This window comes from Pyrus communis, chromosome 1, assembly GCF_041283825.1.
Source record: "Pyrus communis isolate YQ-2024b chromosome 1, ASM4128382v1, whole genome shotgun sequence".
NCBI lineage: Eukaryota > Viridiplantae > Streptophyta > Magnoliopsida > Rosales > Rosaceae > Pyrus > Pyrus communis.
In genome coordinates this window covers 8,228,179-8,252,187 of record NC_142565.1, presented here as the reverse complement: position 1 = coordinate 8,252,187, position 24,009 = coordinate 8,228,179, and the positions used below count along the sequence as shown (strand labels likewise).

The 24,009-nt window shown below is 37.8% G+C and overlaps 1 protein-coding gene across 1 annotated transcript; it reads left to right on the top strand.

Annotated features, from left to right (window-relative positions):
* The first annotated feature begins 9,244 nt into the window (after window positions 1-9,244).
* On the top strand, window positions 9,245-23,205 carry LOC137720791 (Pectin lyase-like superfamily protein). Its single transcript, XM_088695787.1, has 5 exons — window positions 9,245-9,852; window positions 10,234-11,134; window positions 12,070-12,275; window positions 14,893-15,121; window positions 23,160-23,205. The coding sequence occupies exons 1-4, from the start codon at window positions 9,719-9,721 to the stop codon at window positions 15,116-15,118; spliced, it is 1,467 nt and encodes a 488-aa protein (XP_088551913.1). The 5' UTR covers window positions 9,245-9,718; the 3' UTR covers window positions 15,119-15,121; window positions 23,160-23,205.
* Window positions 23,206-24,009: the final 804 nt, after the last annotated feature.

Genomic DNA, 24,009 nt, shown 5'->3' with positions numbered 1-24,009 from the left:
TTATATACATTGTTTAATGATAAGACTTACTCAATTTTTGTTGTTGTTTTCACATTGTGTGATAGTAATAGAGAGGAAGTACATCATCCGCGATGAGGAAAAGTGGATGAAGGATGGTGAGAGAGATATACAAGAAAAAACGGACATAATTACTACTAAAAACCAAAAACTATTTTAAGTCGTTTGCATTTCCAAAATTGTGTTCTCTTTCATTTCTCCTTATTTCTTCCTTTCTCTCCAATCTTTGTTTTTCGTCCCTCTATTTGCCTATATACTTTCCTCATACCTCAAACACAAAAAAATAAAATCAAAACTTAAAAAACAAAATAATCATCAAACAAAATCGTATTTTCAACTTCTTAAGGATCATTTTGTGGAATTGTATTGGGATTATTATGACATTATGAAAAGTATAATTATCTTGAGCATTTTTTTATGAGTATTATGAACATGTTTCTTATATTAATGCACCACTTTGAAGACAATAACACCATGAGCATTTGTTAAATTATTAATTTGTTAGAGAAAATAAAAATGGTAGTACATGCTTCAAGAAAAGGCTAATTTAGCAACTTATGAAGACAATAACACCATATATTTTCTCATGCATAGAAATGAGAGGGCAAAATAAAATTGAGGATAGGAATTAGTGGGAAAAAATAGAGGGAAAGTTTTATTTATTTTTTATTTATTTTCACTTTTTTAATCATTTTTAAGAGTGAAATGACTTAACTACCCTCACATGTTATGCACATGGTCTCACTTAACAGAAATATAGATGAAATATATGAAAAATTAACGGTAGGGGCAAATTGGCTAAAAAACTTAGTTTGAGTCCTTAATTTTCCAATAGAAAAGTTCAGGAGGAAATCAAAAGCTAGGTGAAAGTTCAGAGGGTTAATTGCCAGTTTACTCTAACCGAAATGCAATCAGGTGCCATTTACCTATCAATAATTAGTGGCCCTACGATGATGACATGCTTTTAATAATCAACGACTATGAGTTTAGATAATCTTCAAAATTTGCATTTGTCTTGTCACCATTTATATGCATCGTAGGAAGTCAACATTTACTGCTAAATTTCAAAAAACTCTATATGTTACGAATTATAATACTGTCTTTTTTTCCTTCTTTCTTTATCATCAATCAATCGTAGAAAAAAGAAACGAACTTTTAACATTTTCTAACATGTGAAAGAGCAGTATTATTGTCCTAAATTAAAGCTAGTTTAGTTTCAGTACTCTATTTTTTTTTTTTTAGCAAATGTTATTATGTGGTTCAAATTCATCATAGGTGAGAATCGAACCTAAGACTTTTTATTTACTAGTAAAGAGAAATACTAATTGACTGCAACACTACTACAAAGTGACAATTTCAATACTCTTTCTGAATTGAAGCTTTTGACAATATAAGAATGTTGCTAAAAGACACTAGGTGCTAGTCGGACTGCGGGCTGGGGACTGGCAACTAGGTGGCGATCTAGGCAGACTAGGCAAATTTAAGTAAATTTATTATATATTGCATAAATATGAGTCTATTTATACTTTAAAAACACACATAATTATATTGGGATACATAAATTGCAAAAAAACACTTTATGTATTAGTTTTCAAACGCCTAGGCAAACTAGACTAAGCGAACGCCTAAGCAAGCCTAGGTGTACTTTCTTAATTTTCAAACGCCTAAGGACTAATCAAAGTAGTAGCTAGGAGCCTAGTGCCCAGACAACACTAGACGAAAAATTTTAAAACAGTGTTATATATTAGTTTGTGTTTCATTTAAAACGATCACAAATTGGTTAAATGTGAATGTTGTACAAGTGGAAAATTAAAATAGTATTATAATATAGGGTTAAACTCTGTTTACTACCCTAAAGTTTCGTGGTTTTCAACATTTAGTACATCAAGTTTTTTTCGTCCCAGAGTCATACCTAAAGTGTTAATTTTGGAACAGTCTCATACATTCGTTAGTCAAACTGTTAAGTCTGCCATTAAGTGATGGCGTGGCGCCTATGTGGACAATGACTGAGCGCCACATGTCATTAAGGTGTCCACGTGGATTTTTTTTTTTTTTTTTTTTTTTTTGGAGAAGGAGTTAAAAAAAATTCAAAAAAAAAAAGGCAAGCCCCATCTTCTACCTCCCCTTACCCTCCTCACCATCTTCTTCCCTCATCTCCCCGCACCCTCTCCCTCCATTCTCTCTTCTGCAACCCGCACCCCTTCCCTCCATTCTCTCTTCTACAACCTGCACCACCCTCCCTACTCTCCTCATTCCTCCATTATCCCTCCATTCTCTCTGCAACACGCAAGACCCTCCATTTTTCACCTCTGCAAACTGCACCAAATCTGCTTTGGGCCTTAAGGGGGTTCCCTGCTGGTCAATACCTGACGGATGAGGAACTTGGTGGTGTTGCGAGTGTCAATGAAACCCTCATTGTTGATGTCGATAGCTTCCATCTAGGTGTTGGGGTGGTAAGCGATGACATTTAGGGTGCGGGGGGATGAGGGAAGGAGAGGGTGAGGAGGGTAGGGGGAGGTAGAAGATGGGGCTTGCCCTTTTTTTTTTTTTTTTTTTTTTTTTTTTTTAATATTGAATTTTGAATTTTTTTTAACTCCTCAAAAAAAAAAAAATCCACGTGGACCCCTTAATGACACGTGGCGTCTAGTCATTGTCCACATAGATGCCACGTCATCACTTAACAGTTTGACTAACGGATGTATGAGACTATCCCAAAATTAACACTTTAGGTATGACTCTAGGACGAAAAAACTTCATGTACCAAATGTTGAAAACTATGAAACATGAGGGTAGTAAACAGTCTTTTGCCCTATAATATATGTTTACTCTTTTTAAAATGGAAATATGTACAACCTGATCAAAAAAGCACTTTTATACTTACATTCATATGGCTCGTTGAGCACTTTTCGAAAAAATATTTTTGAATTTCAAAAGCAATTGAAATGTTTTCTGCAAGAATCACTAGTTATGTACTTGCATGAAACATGTTAAGTGCTTTTATAGTATTACTTGCATTTTAACTAAGAATTAGCTCCAAAAATATTTTCACTTAAAGCACTTTCAGTAATTTTAAAAGCACTTCCAAACGAGCACATAGTCTCATATACTTTATTATCTTCTAGCCCCACTTTGCTTTTAAGAATATATTATGTTTGTAAATCAGGTCTTTCAATTTGAAAATCCAATGTCATACAGATTTTCATTACAACACATCAATGTGGTTCCTACCGTTAAAATTCGTTAAATTTTCTATTAGTTTGATGACATGGCACACATAGAGTTTACATAGATAATAACTTGGTGCCACGTAGATAAAATAAAAAAAAAATCGTTTAAAAAAAATTAAAAACAAACCAAATGAAATATTTCAAAACCTAAATCAACAGCAACAACCAGAAAAACAAAAGCCCAGTCCACATCTTACCCCCATCTCCATCCGCCTATCCCTTTCCCTCTCCCCCTAGACCATCATCTTCCACAGCCACCGACCAAAACGATATCATAACATAAAAAAAGCTTGGAAGAAAGAGAACGGATTTCAACTAAGGGGTCCATATCCACGAATCTAGATTCTCGCCAGATCCTATGTATGTGGATCCTGAAGATCCATGAACCTTATTCGTTCTTCATACATCGTGCGGTTAGAAATCATTTTAAATATTTTTATTTAAAATTAAACACAAACAGTACCTAACAAAAACGAACCGCACAATGTACGATGAACGGATACGATTCACGGTTTCCTAAGATCCTCACCAAAAGAATCCTGTTGGCATATCGGTCTGGTTGCACAAAATCAATCTTGATCACCGGTCCTTCACCTCTCCTCATTGTTCTACGAACCACAAGTGAACCGCGAATAAATTATTTTATTTGGTCACATCATCAAATTAATAGAAAATTTAACGAATTTCAATATGAAGGATCACATTGATGTGCATGGATGAAATTCAATGATGAGATTAAATGATTTGCAAATTGAGGGAAGAAAGTGATCAGATAGATCAGTTTCTAAAATTATTTGTGATAAGGAAACTTTGTAATAATACTAGCTATAATGACATTCACTGGTTGAGGTTAATAGGTTCATAACATAATATCTCAAATTTTCTTCATCCTGTTGTCTTCCATTACACATACTTTCATGGTCACCGTTTACAGCCGGTTTATTTGAAATTTTGAACAAGATCAAATAGAATTTGAATTTATTTTCCCGGTATAAAGATGTATGCCGATTCTGGGGTATTTCGTTGAATACTTAGTCGGTTTATTATTGTCAGCTAAATCAAGTTGCACACATGTCAACATATATCGACATATGTTGATACAATCCGACGAGTGATATATAGAGAGAATTTGTTTGGTGTTGTCGACACAATATGTCGAGATATGCTCAGTAGGCGTTACATCAAACACTTGGTAGACCTTCACATATATATTTTTCGAACTTAGTATGGTCTTAGTGTTCATCTGCCCCTGTTAGAGAATATTCATTTTAGTTTTTTTTTTTTTTTTTTTTTTTTTTTTTTAATGTTTTACTATTATCAAGAGAATGGAGAAGAGTTTGAAACTATTATATTAGGCCAAATCGGATAAATGATCCATGTTGTCATAAGGTATTCGGAAGATAGCCCATGTGCTAAAAAAACTCGGATTTAAACCCCTGTGGTGTACTCCGTTAGTAAATTTAGTCCAAAAATAATTTTTCCGTTAACTATTTGTTAATGCATGGGTAAAATTGTACTTTGACGTGTGCACCTTCTTCTTCCTGCATCTCCCCTGCACAACCGCCAAACTCACTTTGCCCAAGAGAAAAAGGAGAGACCATTTTCAATTTTCCACAGAGCTACCACCGCAACCATGGCGGCCACCGTGTCTTCATGGGCCAAACTTGACGCCTAGGCCCTCGCCGCCAAGGATTCATCTCCGCGCGGTGATACATTGCCGGCGCTGGCGATGACATTTCGTTTGAGTCTAGGCACAGCTAGCTTGACGGCGTCATCTCCTTGCTGATGAAAAAAAATTAACCTGAAAAAAATACATTTCGGTTTGGAGAAATTGAATGGGGAAATTATGATGAAGGAATGAGAAGTGAAACCTGAATTTATTGTTGGTGATGGAGGTTTGGAGAATGTCGTTTCGAAACTCTTGGCCTGCAAACGGTGCAATGAATTTTGAAATTTAAATTCAAATTTGTTAAACATTGCAATAAAATCTTAGAAACGCAAAATTGAAGGATAATGAAGAAAGAGAAAGAGAGAGAGAGAGAGAGAGAGAGGAGAGAGAAAGAGTAAGCGTCTGTTTGTTTCCTGAGAAAATCCTAACAGAAATGAGAAAAATCAACTATTACAATTTTCCATTGGCCCACAAAGACACGATGGCTGCCATGGTTGCGGTGGTAGCTCTGTAGAAAACTGAAAATGGTCTCTCCTTTTTCTCTTGCGCTGAATTTGGGAGTTGTGTAGGGGAGATGCAGGAAGAAGGTGCACACGTCAAAATACAATTTTACCCATGTATTAACAAATAGTTAACAGAAAAATCACTTTTGGACTAAATTTGCTAACGGAGTACACCACAGGGGTTTAAATCCGAGTTTTTTTAGCACATGGGTTATCTTCCGAATACCTTATAACTACATGGATCATTTAACCGATTTAGCCATTATATTAATTTAAGAGAGGAGAGAGCTTCGAACTCGAGATGCATGAGTAGAAATTTAACACATGCATATGAGTTTTTAGGATTTAGGGTTTAGGATTTAGTTATTTATATGGTATATGATCATAATAAACTAGATTAGGACTTCTGTCTAATTCATTTGCCAAATATTCCCAGATTCATCCTCAATTGCTTCTATTAGCAGGGTGCTTTTGATTGGTCTAATCTCTGTCCCATGTAGTTCCTACATCGAATTTCTAAGATAGCATTTCATCTACATTTGAGTTCGAATTCACCTCACAATAATAAATTAGATTAATTAAAATACCGTGTGAATAAAAAATGTTATAATCTACCTTGGATTATCTTAAGCTTTTGAGTTTGACCCAAAAAAAGAAAAGTAAAATTAATTAAAAGAGGTTGAAAACTTTGAGTTTTAATGATAATGACAAAATAAAGGGTAAAGTGAATAATATCATGATTGATTTTTTAGTTTAAAAATATAATTTTTCGTTAAAAAAAACAGTACCTGGAGTTTTTCGTTAAAGTTTTAAATAAAAAAAGGTCCTATTAAGCTTTTGATTATTGTTTGCTCCGTGAGTTTGGCTTGCCGTCACTAAATTAAACCTGTAATCCATTTGGCGCCAATGCAATTTTTATTTACAAGTATACAAAAAAAAAAAAAAAAAAAAAAAAACTTTATTTCGCTAAGTTGGACCAGCTATATGAATCTTAAAACGTTACTGAACTCAGTTTTGCGGTAAATATTCTGTTAGGCTCAAGTATTCCATATCTTTTCTTAAAGTCTATTTTCAATTCTTCCTAAGTATTTCTCTATCCCTTTCGCCAGAGTCTATTTTATAATAGCATCTTCCGTTATTTTAAAATCATCATTGAATAGAAAAGGAGATACGCACTTACAAATTATGAGCATAGCCAAATAATATAAAAACAATTTTCCACGGGTTCACCCAATAAGATGCCCAACAAGAACAATAAAACACTCCAATGGAGTGCTATGCAAATAAAAACAAACTCCATTCAACAACCAAAACTATTTAATTTAAAAAAAATCATAAATTGTGTTACAATATTCTATGAACTCAATCAATAGCTGATGACACTCCAATTTAATTTAAGGTCAAAAACATCTTTAATCGGAAAAAAGGTTCTAAAGATGAAATTTTGGCTCCTCAAACTGTCAATGCATGTAAATAAAAGAGTTAAGATTGGGAGTGATTTTCTAAATGGGTATCAGGTTCTAATTTTTTCACATTGCACTATGAGATTTTGAAATTGTATTAATTTACACCTTTTGTTTCTTTGAACATCAAATCATTCATTACATTGATGAATTTTTATGTTAGTGTTGTCCAAATGTGGCATACACGTTAATCATATAAGAGTGTTAAGCTCGCCACATTATCAATTTAACGAAGTATCATAAAGTCAATATGACCGAAGGGTTCAAATTGATACAATTTCAATACATTAGAGTGTAATATAAGAAAATTGAAACTTCATAACTTATTCTAAAAGCACTTTATACATGAGGAGTGTAAAATATAATTAATCCTTAATAAAAGTACAATTTAAAAAGCCATATTAGCTTCTTCACCTGGAAATGCTCTTATTTGTTTATAGTTTGTTTGTAGAATAATACCTTGCTACTCAAAATATGAGTACCTATTCAAATATATTTATTGCCGATTTATATAATTAGAACTATTAATATTATAAATTACTTTATAAAGATCGCTTCTGCTAAAAATCAATTAAAATAAGGTCGTCTAGTCATTGAACTATATAAAAATAGATGAATGACATTAGTAAAAGTGTTACAAACCGTCTATATATTTTCTACAATAGATTGACTAAACGATCTTATTTTTAATTCATTTTTTGCAGAAATGATCTTTATAGAATGATTTATTATATGAATGTTTCTGATCATAAATACAAAACTTTATGATTTGCACACAAAAAGTTTATATATAAGTTCCTATCCATCCTTAAGTAACAAAACATCATTGTTATTTGTGCAAATAAAGTTGGATAATTTAGTTTTGAGGTTTATCTAAATTAGGGGTGGGCACGGTTCGGTTTGGTGCGGTTTTGAGTGAAACCCCAACCGAAATCGAAATTTTTTGCAATGCGGTTCGGTGCGGTTTTGAAGCCAAAACCGAAATGAAACAAAAAAATTTGGTTCGTTCGGTGCGGTTTCAAACGGTTGCGGTTCGGTTTTTGTAAAAAAAATGTATAATTTAAAATATACACCTATTTACGCATAATATGACCTCATTTTCTACACAATATATTAACCAACCCACACCACATGAGAATTCTTTTCTTTACTGTTCTCCCCACTCTCTCATGTACATTTGATCAGCAAGAAAATGGTAGGGAAGAATGGTATATAATAAACTAGCTTAGCCTAGCTAGCTAATTGCACAAATGATAAATTTTGTGAGCAGGAAATAGCACCCCAAATGGAGTGCTATGGCTTATTATTTGAAAGATTGAAGATGACAAGCTTGATGAGGGTTATAACTTGGGAAAAATAATCAACATGTACATATATATAAATGTATCCTCATTAAACGAATCATCTTTCTAGTTTCAGCAGAAAGTTGATCTATTAATATAATTAAGCATTTTGTGTGTTAGGGTTTGGGTGTTGCAGAGCTACTGTGAAGGGGAAGGATATTTAGAGTTTTTGCTGAAACCGAGAGGGATACAAGCAGCAAGTGAGAGCAGTGCACTGAGGTCATCAAATCTCAGATGAGTTTTGAGATACAGAAAGACCGATGAAGATTGAGGGATAATTTGAAAGTCTGTCGAATAGGGGTGAAAATGGATGAAATTCTAGTGTGGTTAAGTTCATACTAAATGTATGAACTCCAACAAACAACCAATTAAAACATGACATCTAATTTGAGGTGCGGTTTTCCAAAGCCAAAATCGAAACCAAGCTGTTTCCTACATTGCGATTCAATTTCAAAACCGCAAAATCAAACCGTTCGGTGCGGTTCAATTTGGTTCGTGTTTCGGTTTCGGTTTCAAGTGCCCACCCCTAATCTAAATGGAAGATGATTCGGTCTGGATCTCTCCCATCAAAGACCTAGGATTAAGTGATCCGCGCCGTTGAAATTTGATCCAACAGCTGCAATTATTATAATTTTTAAAAAGACCTCCTATTTGTAGCCGTTGAATTAAATTTCAACAATTCAGATCATTTGATCTTGGACCTTAGAGATTCGGACCGGATCCTCTTCCTAACTAAATTCGTAGTAAAAGCACCGGAGGCATATGAGGAACAAAGGCAGGTCCTTTTGTGTAAACACAACATATTTGCTTCTTTTCATGAAAAAAAAAATAAAAAAATGAAATAAAATATCACTGTTTATGTGGACAAATTTGTTTGCGTTTTTCCCCAACAAAAGGGCGCTTTTCATAACAGCAGCTGAGCAGCGCCTCCGTTTTTCACCCGGCAAAAAAAAGAAGATTTTACTGAAAGCCTGCAAATTTGTAATCAACCGTTAATTAACCTCCAAAACCTTTTCTAATCACACCACGTAAACCGAAAAGGGTTCTTATCCACACTCGAACGAGAAAGAGATTAAAACTTAAATGTCGGGAACAAGAACATTCGTAACTTTCAGCAAAGAATCTTAATCCCAGCCGAAAATCTAAATTTCGTATAAGGTCTCACCCTAGATTAGCACACAAGGTAAGAATGTAAGTTACTGAAAGAGTCTGCAAGGCAGAATTCTAGAGAGTACAGAGAGACTTTCTCTCTGCGACTCCGACTCCGACTGCGATGGCCTCCTCGGCTGTCCCTATCAGAACCAACGGCTGCAGCTATTCTTCCTTTCTTTTCAAACCCTAGCTGACACTGAAAGTTACCACATTTTCTTCCTTTCTTTCCAAATTTAATTATTGGAATAATCCCATTAATTTAATCATTGTTTATATTATATAAACCCACATCACATTTTCCCAGATTTGCAGCGTCCTAGGTTGTTTTTGTTATTGTTCAACAATGCTTCTTCCTACCAGCTGCATTCTCTTAATTTGTTTCTTTCTCTCTCCTCTCTCTAGAGCTTCTTACTCCTTCAACCTCTCCCTCCCTCACGAGCACCCAGACCCTGATGCAGTTGCTCATGAAGTTCAAAGGTAAAGACCCTAATTTTCCCCCAAATTACTCAAATCCCCATCTGGGTTCTGCTCATTTTTTGATTTTGCAAACTGGGTTTTGCTAATTTTTTTATTTTGCAAAAAGGGTTGGCTTTCGTTCCCTTTTTCAATAATCATCTGGGTTTTGCTCATTTTTTTATTTTGCAAACTGGGTTTTGCTCATTTTTTTTATTTTGCAAAAAGGGTTGGTTTGCGTTTTTGGTACATTTTAGTGTTTAATGGTCTGGGCCACTCTGTTTTCAATAATCCCAGCTGGGTTTTCCACAAAGCATGCATTTTTAGCTTTTAGCCCAAAACCCCAATCTGGGTTTTGCTAATTTTCCCACTAACTAAACAGGGCACTCTGTTTTTTCTGTTCAGGAGTGTCAATGCGTCTGTTTCCAGGCGCCAAAAGCTGTCCATTGACGTCAAGGACCAAAGCCAGTGCCTTGTCGGCAACCCAATCGACGATTGCTGGCGCTGCGAGGACTGGAGCAACAACCGCCAAAAGCTCGCCGATTGCGGCATCGGGTTCGGCATGGACGCCATGGGAGGTAAAGGAGGCCTGATCTACATAGTCACCGACTCGTCGGATTCCAACCCGGCCAACCCAACTCCGGGCACGCTCCGCCACGCCGTCATCCAAACCGAGCCCCTCTGGATCATCTTCTCCGCTGACATGACCATCAAGCTCAAATGCGAGCTCATCGTCAACAGCTTCAAGACCATCGACGGCCGCGGCTACAGCGTCCACGTCACCGGTGGCGGATGCATAACCCTCCAGTACGTCTCCAACATCATCATTCACAACATCCACGTCCACCACTGCAAACCCGCCGGCAACACCAACGTCGCCTCCAGCCCCACCCACGTCGGCTGGCGTGGCGAGTCGGACGGCGACGGCATCTCCCTCTTCGGCGCTCACAAAATCTGGATCGACCACTGCTCCCTCTCGTTCTGCGCTGACGGATTAATCGACGCCATCATGGGGTCGACCGGAATCACGATTTCCAACAACTACTTCGCCCACCATGACGAGGTGATGCTGTTGGGCCACAACGACAAGTACTTGCCGGACTCCGGGATGCAGGTGACGATAGCGTTTAACCACTTCGGTGTGGCGCTGGTGCAGCGTATGCCGCGGTGCAGACGTGGGTACATCCACGTGGTGAACAACGACTTCACGCGGTGGGAGATGTATGCTATCGGCGGTAGCGCTAACCCCACCATCAACAGCCAGGGGAACCGGTACACCGCTCCTCAGGACCCGAACGCGAAGGAGGTAAGAATTGTAATTTTTGTAAAGTTCGTGCCTTTTGTTTTTGACTTGAAGTTTTGGGTTAGAGGGAAAATTGAAAGGTTAGCATATGATTGTTTCATGATTTGGGAAGTGGTACTTGGGTGCGTCTCACTTGCATGGGTGGCGCGTGGGTGGCTGTGTTAACGCGCTTCCAGGTGGCATTGGTTGTCACCTACATGTCAATCTGGGAAATGGGTATGTGGTGGGATACATTATCCCACTTGCATTGGCGGTGCGTGTACAAGACAGTCACACGCTGCCCGTTGGGGCGGCTTGTCAAAGCAAATGTTTGCAATTCGTGATTGATTTGTAATACTGTTACAGTAAGAGTGTACTTATATAGCCACTGTGATCGTATCTTATTGTGATAGAATCTCACATTTGTCTGACTATCATTTTGAACTAATGTAATGTGTAATTACTATGTAATAATGTTACACGACATCTCCATGCTATCGGCCTATCACAATGACAAAATCTCAAATTTAACTCCCACTGTCATACAAAACATATGTTATTTCGATTGGGATTGATTTGTAATATCGTCACAGCGACTGCTTTAATGTCATATGTTTCCTTCTTAAAAATGGGTTTTGGGTAAGAAAAGTTCTGAACTTTACGCATGTGAAATTGTTTGAAAGTGAAAATATTATTTTATAATAAGTTATTGACAGAGACAGTAGTGGCTGACAGTGGGCAGTTGTGGCCACCAGTTGATTTGGCTTGACTTGATGACAGTCAAAAGGTCAAATTATATAAGAAGTGTTATTAGTATTTAAAAATTTTCATTCAATACTTTTTATAGATGTATTTTTCTTTTTTAACATAAAAAAATTGGAGGGTAGAATGAGATTTTTGGAATGTTAATAAAAATTTCTATTATATATGATAATTATGTTCGTGCGTGCTGTTCACAGGTGACAAAGCGCGTGGACACGAACGAGGGGGATTGGTCCGATTGGAACTGGAGGACGGAGGGGGACGTAATGGTAAATGGCGCGTTTTTCGTACCGTCCGGCGCGGGAATGAGCGCTCAGTACGCCAAGGCCTCAAGCATCGAGCCCAAGTCCGTGACTCTCATTGAACAAATCACGGCCAACGCCGGTGTCTTTGGTGACCCAAGGTACGCAGAATTACTACAACACCCTTCCCTTCTTTACTTTCTCAACTGTATTTCTTGTCGCATTAACTCTCATAGTGAGGGTATTTAAGTCTTCCTACTTAAAATTGTGGGTGAAATGACCGGAACACCCCTGCATTTCATGATACTTTCTTGTTTGCTGGCCTTTTGGTTTTGAGATCTAGGATTGTTGGATGTTACCATTGTAGGAAGCACTTTTGTTAAAAGCCTTTTATTACGTACTTACAAGTTAAAACGGTTCTCATAAAAGCACATAAAAGCACTTGAAGTGCTTCGTGAAACATCGGATAATAAGAGGATAATTTTTTATTATTTGAAAACACTTTTAGCTGTTACAGGTCTATATACTGAGAATTAGTAGTACCATTAGTAGAAAGAGAAGGAAAGTTCGAAACTGTTCAATAATGGAAAGATAGAGGAGTTTTAAACTCGAATCACACATAAATAAAAACTCAATATCCTAACCGTTACAGTATTAAACCACATGCAAACAATAAGCAGGATAACGAGAGATTTTTCAATGTTCTCGTCACACGAGATGGTACACCACGTGGCTCAATATAAATGGTGGGTCATATGTGTTAAAATATTAATAACTTAAAAATTAAAATTTTCCACCACTTGCATTGAGACACGTGGTGTACCATCCGTGTTCCCGTCACACCTAAAAATTTTCCCAGGATAACGAAGGGGAGATGAAAAGAGTGGGAAAATGGAGTTGGGTTTATACGTGTGCATGTGATAACGCGGGGCCCATTGGGAATCAAGCTGCTGACATTGCAGCCTTGTCTTTCTACTTCTGCTTTTCTGCTTGGCTATAAAGCACCCACCAAGTGCACAATTCCTATTAATTAGAGCTTATTAAAATACAAATCTGTTTTTTATTTCTTAATTAAAAAAAATTAATTATGGCCTTGGGATTAGATGCAAGTATGTCCACCACCCTTGTTTTTTCCATTCGATTCGTTCTAGGTTTCTTGGGGGTTTGACCCTCTTATTTTACAACCCAAAAGAGCTGCAAGAGAAAGTGTGAAAAAACCTATTTTGCTATTGAGCATAGTACAGAAGGAGAAAACGAGAGTGTTAAAAATACTAGCTTAACCATTTCGGTATTACCTGAATACCAAAATTGCCCTTTGTGCTCGAGAATGTAGTGGCATTAGGGAGGGATGGGTTTGTCTTTGTGGGGGGAGATTGGTGCAACAATGTCAACAACTAATTAAGGGTGTCCCCATCATGAGAAGCTTGTGATGTTTAGATCAGTGCAGTGTAAGAGTGTGTAAGGGACGGAAAGGTACAAAAGTTTTGCAAGTGGGACTACTTGTTTTAGGGATGGCTTGTGCTGTAGGAGACCCGGGGTTCGTCATGTCTTGCTGTGTTCTGCATTGGGAAGGTGGCTCACTTATATTCCCTTCATCTGCTTTTCAGGCCGAGTGTATTTTTGCTCACCACCTTATTTATCGTTATTGTGTTAGTTTAAATTTTGAAAGTTGTGTCTATTTATCACGTAGATTTCAAAATTTAAATTCATGTAACGGTGATAATAGGGTGGATTACATCTTCATCATGTGTGAGTAGTGAGCAAAAATATTTCATTTTCAGCCAGCGAGTGTGGGTTCCCTTTAGGGAGTTTTAACGAAAAGCCCGTGGTACTGTTTACTTTAACGAAAAACCACATTTTTACACTAAAAAGTCAATCCTGATACTATTCACTGTACCTTTTATTTTATCCTTATCGTTAAAACTCAAAATTTTCAAGTTCTTTTTATTAGTTTTTCTTTCCCTTTATACAATTTCCAGATGCATGGGCCCCACCCCACCAATGAGTTTTTCTTTCCCTTGCCATTGGACCCCTCCTGTGATTTGATATAACCAAAATATAGATATGGACTGCGACCCCTTCTCCCTTATTCCCCTTTTTTTCGGTAAAGATTTTTTTCCTTTCTTTTTTAAACAAACTGATCCTTAACTTTGATACCGTTCAGTCCTTTCTATAGCAAGTTGTAGTTAATTTTCAGATCAGAAATTATAAGGATATGGTAGTCAATGGACAAGTTGAAAACAGGGTCTTGGACTGACCCCAAATTACTGATCAACGAGCCGGACCAACTTAGGTCTACATTATTACGCGTTCATTGTGAGGCTAAGCCTCCTCCCTCTTCCTTAGCGTATATAACATCGTTTGTTAAAAAAAATAAGATGGAAGGGATAAATTTCAGTAGATTTCTCATCTGACTTTTCCCCGAATTGTTCTTTTGCTGCATTGTTTCCCTTTCCCTTATCCTAAAATGGCAAAAGCAATTCCCACAGTTTGAGAAAGCTCCCCACAATAGGCCCTTCCTCTCCCATGTGACACCAACCCCTTTTCCCGATCTTAGACTGTTGTTTGGTGAATGCTGACGGCAGTCGTCCTCCGACACGTGAGGCAACTGTTCTTCACGTTCTTGGCCGACGTCACGACGTCTTAAAACTTGTTGCAGATTGTTACAATTTAGGGTTTGTTTTCATGGACTCTTCTGCTACACCAGATGTCATCATTCATGTCTTTTTGCTCTTCATTTGCTTATCCGGTTGTTTCAACCCTGTTGTGATGGTGTAGGGAGGAAAGCAGTCGCGTAACGAGCCCCGATGACGGGACCATCACCGATGGCGGCAGTGGAGGATCCAACGGCCACGGCAACGGCAATGACGATGACTTTTTTGGAATGATATTTGGGAACAGTGCTCGACCAAGCCCAAACACAATATTCTTGTCTCTTTCAATTATTTTTATTTTGTACTTTACCACCAAAAATGGTGGTGCTCTATTATCATTACTGTTGTAAATAGTGGGTATGTTTACCCACATGTATATAGTAAAGATTTATATGCTAAATAGTGAAGCTTTTGTAAGTTTTTAAAGTAGTTGCTCTATAAATAGAGCATTGAATGTTCAACAATGAGAAGAACAATATATTAGCAAAGATAAAGAAAAGTTAGAATATTTCCAATATCCTCCTATTTCTCTCTAAGCTGCAATCTTTTTGTGTAATATTTTGCAAAAGTCTCACTCCTATCCCTAGCAAAGGTTATTTCTTTAACTTTTGCCTATTTATAACATGTTATCAGCACGAGTCTCTAACCATTTCTTATTTCTCTTCGCCGAAAGAAAAAAAAAAGTTTCATCTAAGAATTTTACTGTTCTTCTTCTTCCTCTGCCTCAACTGTTGGATATACCCTCACGAAGAACTGTTTGCACCATGCTTGTTTTTAGTTCTTAACATAACAGTTACTTGTATCTTTGATTTCTTGTTTGGTGTAGCTATTGACTACTAACCCAGTGTTTATTTATGCAATCAAAGATGGTGCAGTATCATCGCCTATCTTGGACTGCAGATTTAATTTTATTGCAAATTTTAGGTGGAACGGTATATCGCCCACTGCATATTTAATTTTATTGCAATTTTAGGTGGTGTGGAATAATCACCCACCTTGCTCTGCATATTTAAATTTTATCACAATTTTAGGTGGTGCGGTATAATCCTCAACCCTGCTTTGCATATTTAAATTTTCCTGCTGTTTAAAGTGGTGCGTAATAATCGTCCATCCTATATTTGTTTAGATGAGAATGGTGCGGTACAATCACCCTTCTTATTAATCATGTAAATCTCGAGCCTGAAGTTTCGAGCACTTATCATTTTGGTTTGAAGATCAAAATTTGTAAGAATCAGAAGTTCTAACAATATATTCCTCCATAATATATATTATTGCAAGTTTTTAAATACCTCAATTTTCTTTCAGTAAAGAAAATGACGAACTTGGCAAAGCTGGATTTTGTTGTCCTGGATATTACTGGAAAAAATTACCTTACCTGGGTAATGGATGCCAAGATCCATCTGGAGGCAGGAAATCTTGAGGATACCATCAAGGAGGATACCAGTACATCCTCTCAAGATTAGGCGAAGGCCATGATCTTTATTCGTCGCCACCTTGATGAGGGATTAAAAAGCGAGTACCTCACAGTTGAAGATCCATTAACCCTTTGGAAGGCACTGAAAAATAGATATAATCACTAGAAAACGGTGATTCTTCTAAGGGCTCGTTATGAGTGGGCTCACCTAAGGATCCAAGATTTCAAGATGGTGGCTAAATACAATTCTGCAATGTTCAGAATTAATTCCCAATTGAAGCTCTGTGGAGAAACAATAACTGTGGAAGACATGTTGGACAAGACTTTCAGCACATTCCATGCCTCCAACGTGCTCCTGCAGCAGCAGTATAGAGAAAGAGGCTTTACTGAGTATAACCAGCTGATATCTGTACTCCTTGTAGTCGAGCAAAACAATGAGCTCCTGATGAAGAATCATTAATCCTGGTTTACTGGATCTGCACCATTCCCAGAAGTGAATGCTGCTTCACTTGAAGGGAATACCACATCCTCTTGTGGTAATAATTACAAACGAGGACATGGCCACAAGCGAGGCCGGTGGAATGGGAAAGGCAAGAACCATGGTGTCCAGTTTCACAACTAGGTTCCAAGGCATAATACAGGCCCAAGCTTTAAGAATGCAAATCGCCAGAAAGGCAAGGCTCATATGAACACTCCTGGAAATCCTGAAAGAGTTTGCCATAGGTGTGGTGGCAATGGGCATTGGGTGCGTACCTGTCATACCCCAAAACATCTGGTGGATATGTATCAAGCCTCCCTCAAGGAGAAGGGTGTCGAGACCAATTTCCTCGACCAGGCTTAACCAATGGAAATACCTGATCCAGTGTCTAATTTATCAGGACAGTTGAACACAACCCACATGGATGTTTTAGACTTTATTACTGAAAGAGGGAATGAAGTTTATGGGTCCGATTGAATCATTTATGTTTAATGTACTCTTGTTATTTGTACTTGTGATTTAATGCTCGCATTTTCAATTCAATAAAAGTAGTATTCCAGTATGAATAAACTGTTTTTTAACTATAATTTGTTTACTCAGAGAACATGGATAAAAATTATGGTCATTCTCAAAACAAGAGCAATGGCGGAGATTTTTGTCTTGCAAACTGCGCAACCACGCATTCAATACTTCGAGATCGAAAGTATTTCTTGAACTTGGTACTTGCAAAAGTAAAGGTAACAACAATATCAGGGCAATCAGATGTAATTGAAGGCTCAGGAAAAGCCCAGATTATGTTACCAAATGGAACAATATTATTCATACAGAATGCGTTGTACGCTACTCAATCTACTTGAAATTTGTTTGAGTTTTAAAGACATACGTCTAAATGGATACCACATTGAAACAAAAGGTGCAGAAAATGTGGAATATTTATGCATTACCTTTAATGATACCGAGAAACGTATATTGGAGAAGTTGCATGGTTTATCGAGTGGATTGTATTATACATACATAAAGACAATTGAGGTACATACTGTCATGAACTAGAAGTTCATAAATTCAAAAGTTCACATGCTTTGGCATGACCGTCTGTGTCATCCAAGATCCACCGTGATGCGTAGGATCATTACCAACTCTAATGGACATCCATTATTGAGCAGACACATTACTACCTTAAATGATATCCCTTGCAAGGCTTGTTCTCAAGGGAAGTTGGTAACTAGACCATCACAACTAAAGGTTGATGCTGAATCCCCATCATTTTTCCAAAGAATTCAAGAGGATATCTATGGGCCTATTCAACCACCTTGTGGACCATTTCGATATTATATGGTTTTGGTTGATGCATCTACCCGATAATCATATGTTTGCCTGTTGTCTACTCGAAATGTAGCTTTTGCGAGACTTCTTGCTCATATAATTAAGTTGCGAGCACAGTTCTCAGATCATCCCATTAAGTCAATCCGATTTGATAACGCTGGTGAATTTACGTCTCAAACCTTTGATGATTACTGTATGGCACTGGGCATTGATGTTGAACATCATGTTCCTCATGTCCATACTCAAAATGGTTTAGCAGAGGTATTTATCAAGCGTCTTCAATTAATAGCCCGCACTCTGCTCATGAAAACAAAATTGCCAGTATCTGCATAGGGATATGTCATATTATATGCTGCATCATTGGTTAGATTGAGACACATAGCTAACCACCAATATTCATCTATACAACTCGTGTTTGAGCATCAGCCAAACATTTCACATTTACGAGTTTTTGGTTATGCTGTTTATGTGTCTGTTGCACCGCCACAACGCACTAAAATGGGACCTCAGCGTAGATTGGGAATTTATGTGGGTTTTGATTCACCATCTATCATTAGATATTTGGAACCCTTGACAAGTGATATGTTTACAGCTCGTTTTGCTGATTGTCACTTTGACGAGACAGTCTTCTAGTCGTTAGGGGGAGAAAAGACCATTCCAGAAGAACGACAAGAGCTGACATGGGTTGTTCCCACCTTGTCTCATTTTGATCCGAGAAGCATTCAATATGAAAATGAAGTGAAAATGATCATTCATCTTCAAAGTATTGCTAATCAAATGCCAGATGCCTTTAATGACGCCTTGAAAGTGATAAAGTCACTTATACCAGCTGCAAATGCACATGCAAGAATTGATGTCCTTGTTGGACAAAATAAAGTGGCAGCGAATGATTCATCTAGTGCACGCCTAAAGCGTGGTAGACCCCCATGTTCAAAAGATTCAGCCCCTCAAAAGAGAAAGATAAGGGCACAATTGAACCCAAATGAAATCATTCAAGAAAAGAAAATGAATGATGAATCCATAATTCATAATTCTGTATTTCTAGAAAAAGAAAATGTCCTCGATGAGACATATGTCCCTGAAGAGACAGAAGTACATGAAAGTAAAGAAATGTCCATAAATTATGCATGTACTAATGAATTATGGGATCGAAATGAAATAATCATCGACGACATGTTTGCATTTGCAATAGCCATTGAAATTATATTAAGTGATAACATTGAGCCCTGCTCTGTTGAAGAATGCAAACAGAAACAAGATTGGCCTAAGTGGAAAGATGCAATTCAAGCAGGATTACATTCCTTGGAAAGGCGAAGCGTTTTTGGACCGGTAGTCCAAACCCCGCCTGATGTAAACCCCGTGGATTACAAATGGGTATTAACAAGGAAATGAAACGAGAAAAACGAGATTGTAAGATATAAAGCACGACTCATTGCACAAGGTTTTTCACAAAGACCTGGAATTGATTATGAAGATACATACTCTCCTGTAATGGACGCAATTACGTTCCGTTACTTAATAAGTTTGGTGGTTTCAGAAAAACTTGACATGCAACTTATGGATGCCATCTCCGCGTATCTATATGGAGAATTAGATACTGACATATATATATGAAAGTCCCAGAAGGACTTAAGTTTCCTGAAGCAACTAACAAACCACGAGGTATGTTTTCAATTAAATTAAGGCGATCATTATATGGGCTGAAACAATCTGGACGAATGTGGTATAATCGTCTCAGTGAGTATTTGATTAAAGAAGGATATACCAACGATGTCATCTGCCCTTATGTGTTCATTAAGAAATCAAATACTGGATTTGCTATAGTGGCAGTATATGTAAATGATATGAACCTCGTTGGAACCCCTGAAGAGCTCAATAAAACTGCTGAATATTTGAAAAGTGAATTTGAAATAAAAGACCTTGGGAAAACAAAATATTATCTGACACACCCCGACCGAGATCAGGGCGTGCTGGCCGTCACACGAAGGTGACGTAGCCATGTGCACGTGCGGAAGCTAATGAAGTAGTAATAAAAAAGTACAAAATAATTTAAAACTAGCATACAAGGTACTAAAACAAGTGCTAGCGTAGTGAGATACAAATTCAGAGCAAGACTATAGCAGTCCAAAAGAAAAGTTGCGACAAAAGTACACCTGAAGGTGACCCTACTCTGATGGGTGTCTGTCAGAAGTGCCGGAAAAGTCCTCTGGGAAACCACCAGAACTGCTACTCGACTAGAACCTGGAGGGGCGTAAAACAAAAGCGTGAGTGGGCAAAAACAAAGCTTTCAAAAACCATTCGTAAAAATACTTTCTAACCCCTCGCCGTAAAACCTGTATACTTCCCAGAAAATAAACATATATATGTATGTATAAATATGCCAGACATGCTCAAGGGTATATCAATCATGCTCAAAAAAATGTGCCATGTCAAAGCCTCATAATGAAATGCAAGTGCTCAGGTATAAATCACATCAATAACATAACATCTGGCAGCCGGAGTCACCTAACGTGACCTGTACAGCTGCATATAGAGCTCAAATCTCAACTCAATAACTGAACCTGCCCACGAGTCGGAACCACCTAAAGTGGTCTATACGACAGGCCTGGGTGTAATACATATAAACGCTCTAGTGCTATGATCACGTGAAGGCTGTGCGAATAATCGCGGGTCACCTACGAGTCGGAACCACCTAAAGTGGTCTGTACGACAGGACTGTGCACCTAACTTGGATTCAAGCTGAGCGTGTGGTGCGGGAGGTGAACATCACGTGAAGGACTGTACCCTACTCTGGGCGGGAGCACTAACACCGGGGGTGCAGGTTATGAGCTCTCTAAGCATCTCAAACCACTACTGAATGTAAATATGAATACCACTTACCTGGCACTTACCTGTGCGTCCACAGCACCCAACATGCATATGTATATGTGTACCACTACTAATGTATGCAATGATGCATAAACGATAATAATATGGTGCATGGCATAAAACACTTAACCCTTTTTAAACAATTTTTGGGAAAATAAATGTATATAGGTATATACGGAAAACAAAAGCCCACTCATTGGTATGTGGAAGGGTCGTAGCCCCCCTGCCTCGCGTGTGCATGCCCGTCCTCGGGGTACGTGTCACCTATATGCGAAATAGCTATAAAAACGTTAACTTTAAAGTACATAACCAACTTCTCGTAATAACTTCTCATACATTGCTCAATTTGGACAAATGAATATACCAACGTGCTCTACACAACCATATTTTTAGAAAAATTTTCCTCCGCCGCACGCGCCCCCACGCGCCGGCCACGCGCAGGCACGTGCGGCGCACACGGACGGCGTCAACTGACGCCGTGAGGAATATTCCGTTAGTTCTAACGGATTCCGTCAACGGCGTCAGGAATATTCCGTCAGATTTGACGGAATATTCCGTCAGATTTGACGGAATATTCCGTCACCTTCTCCGGCGACGTCGCCGGCGCCGGAAAACTGGAAAATCTTAAAACCGTGTTTTCTCACTCATTTTTCAACCATTTTCCATGATTCTTGAACCAAAATGAAGCTTAAGACTAGTAGAACAACGTTAGACCACTTTTAAAGCCTAAAAACCACGCGATCATACCTGTCTCCAAACTTAAAAACCGGCCAACTTCGAACCAGGTGATTCCGACGTCCACTTCCGTCCAACTAAGTACTCCGAGGCTCCTTGGGACACCACCAAGCTATCTATGAACTTAGAAATCCCAAAAACATGCTACAATAAGTTTGCATGAATAGTACACAAATCGGAATACCTCGAATCGACGTGAAAACAGTGATAACCTTACCTGAAAATGGTACGTCTGTGCTCCTCTCAGCCTCACGAGTTTGAAGGTGTAGTTGGTTCCCTCAATCTGCTAAGGTTTGAGGGTTATTGGTGTGTGTCCGTACGTTTATGGTGGATGAGAAGGGAAAGGGAGCTCGGGGGAGAGAGAGACAGACAGGGAAAAGAGACAGAGAGAGACAGTGAAGGTGAAAGTGTGTGTGTGGCCCAGCACCTGCCAACACCACACCAAATGACCAAGAACATGACGAAACAAACTAGGGGCAAAAATGTAATTTCACACGTACGTTTTGATATTTCCGGGACGGGATGTCACATTATCTCGGACTGCAGATCGAGCATTGTATTAATGAAATTTTTGGTCCATCAATCAACTTACATTGAAAAAATACTGAAGCGATTTGGCATGGACAAGGCTTATCCACTTAGCACCCCAATGGTCGTTTGTTCTTTGAACATTAAGAAAGATCCATTCCGTCCAAAAGAAGATGATGAACTGGTCCTTGGTCCAGAAGTACCATATTTGAGTGCAGTAGGTGCTTTATTGTATTTAGCACAATGTACTAGACTAGATATAGCTTTTTCAGTCAACTTGTTAGCAAGATGTTGGTTTCCTCTCTGATCCGCACAAAGCCCGCTCACAAAATGGATATGTGTTCACTAATGGAAATACTGCAATTTCATGGCGATCAACAAAACAAACATTAGTTGCTACATCTTCCAATCACTCGGAAATAATTGCTTTACATGAAGCAAGTCGTGAATGTTGTTGGTTAAGATCAATGATCCATCATTCAGAATTCATGTGGTCTACCTTCAAAGACAGACAATCCAACTGTCATCCATGAAGATAATGTAGCCTGTGTTGCCTAAATGAAGGAAGGATTCATCAAGGGCGATAAAACTAAACATATATCTCTAAGATTTTTCAGTGCACATGAGCTTTAGAAGGCCAAAGTGATTGAGGTCAGACAAATCTGTTCCAATGAAAATTTGGTAGACTTGTTCACCAAATCTCTACCAAAGTGCACATTTCAGAAGTTAGTGCAGGGAATCGGATTACGTCGGCTTACAAATTTGAAGAATGCGAAATCAGGGGGATATACAATTCAGGGGGAGCATTCATAATACATGCATGTTGTACTCTTTTTCCTTCGATTAGGATTTTTCCCGCTGGGTTTTCCCTATCAAGGTTTTAACGAGACAACATAAGCATGCTCAACATCATATCAACAAACATGGTAAAGTTGTACTCTTTTTCCTTCGCTATGTTTTTTTTCCACTGGGTTTTTCCAAGCAAGGTTTTAACGAGGCAACTGATGTTGATATGTGAGCATCCAAGGGGGAGTGTTGTAAATAGTGGGTATGTTTGCCCACATGTATATAGTAAAGATTCAGATGCTAAACAGTGAAGTTTTTGTAAGTTTTCAAAGTAGTTGCTCTATAAATAGAGCATTGAGTGTTCAACAATGAGAAGAACAATATATTAGCAAAGATAAAGAAAAGTTAGAATATTTCCAGTATCCTCCTATTTCTCTCTAAGCTGTAATCTTTTTGTGTAATATTTTGCGGCAGTCTCGCTCCTATCCCTAGCAAAGGTTATTTCTTTAACTTTTGCCTATTTATAACAATTACCATTATTATTAACATTATTATAGGATTTAAAGAAATTATAATCATAATAAGATAAAAGAAAAAAAAAATGCGAAGAAAAGATTTCTCAAATTGATTGATTGCTTGTGTGGTCCCCACATATAATGTATTTATCTGCATTCTTATAGGTTCCTTGGTGCTTAAGGTGACATAATTTTTGTGTTTTACACGCTATCAAGTGAGTGATGTGTTTTTGAGTGTGCTTTTGACTTTGGAAGATCATGTTTTGGGTGTTTTGATTGGTTGAGATTTGGGTAGGTTTAGGCTTAGCTAGGGGAAAACTTGGTTAGGGACGATCGATCATGTTGTCTTTAGGGCACTTCTCGCAAAAAGTATAGAATGATCGATTATGTTGTTTGTAGGATACCAATGATAAAAATTATAGAATGATAAAAATTATGAAGTGATGTGTTTTTAAGTCAATCCTGGTACTATTCATTTTACCTTTTATTTTATCCTTATCATTAAAATTCAAAGTTTTCAAACCATTTTTATTAACGATCGATCATGTTGTCTTTAGGGCACTTCTCGCAAAAAGTATAGAATGATCGACTACG

Coding starts and splice junctions, on each gene's coding strand:
- LOC137720791 (XM_088695787.1), top strand. CDS start 9,719: ATGCTTCTTCCTACCAGCTGCATTCTCTTAATTTGTTTCTTTCTCTCT. Junction 11,135..12,069: donor AGGACCCGAACGCGAAGGAG/GTAAGAATTGTA, acceptor TGCTGTTCACAG/GTGACAAAGCGCGTGGACAC. Junction 12,276..14,892: donor GGTGTCTTTGGTGACCCAAG/GTACGCAGAATT, acceptor GTGATGGTGTAG/GGAGGAAAGCAGTCGCGTAA.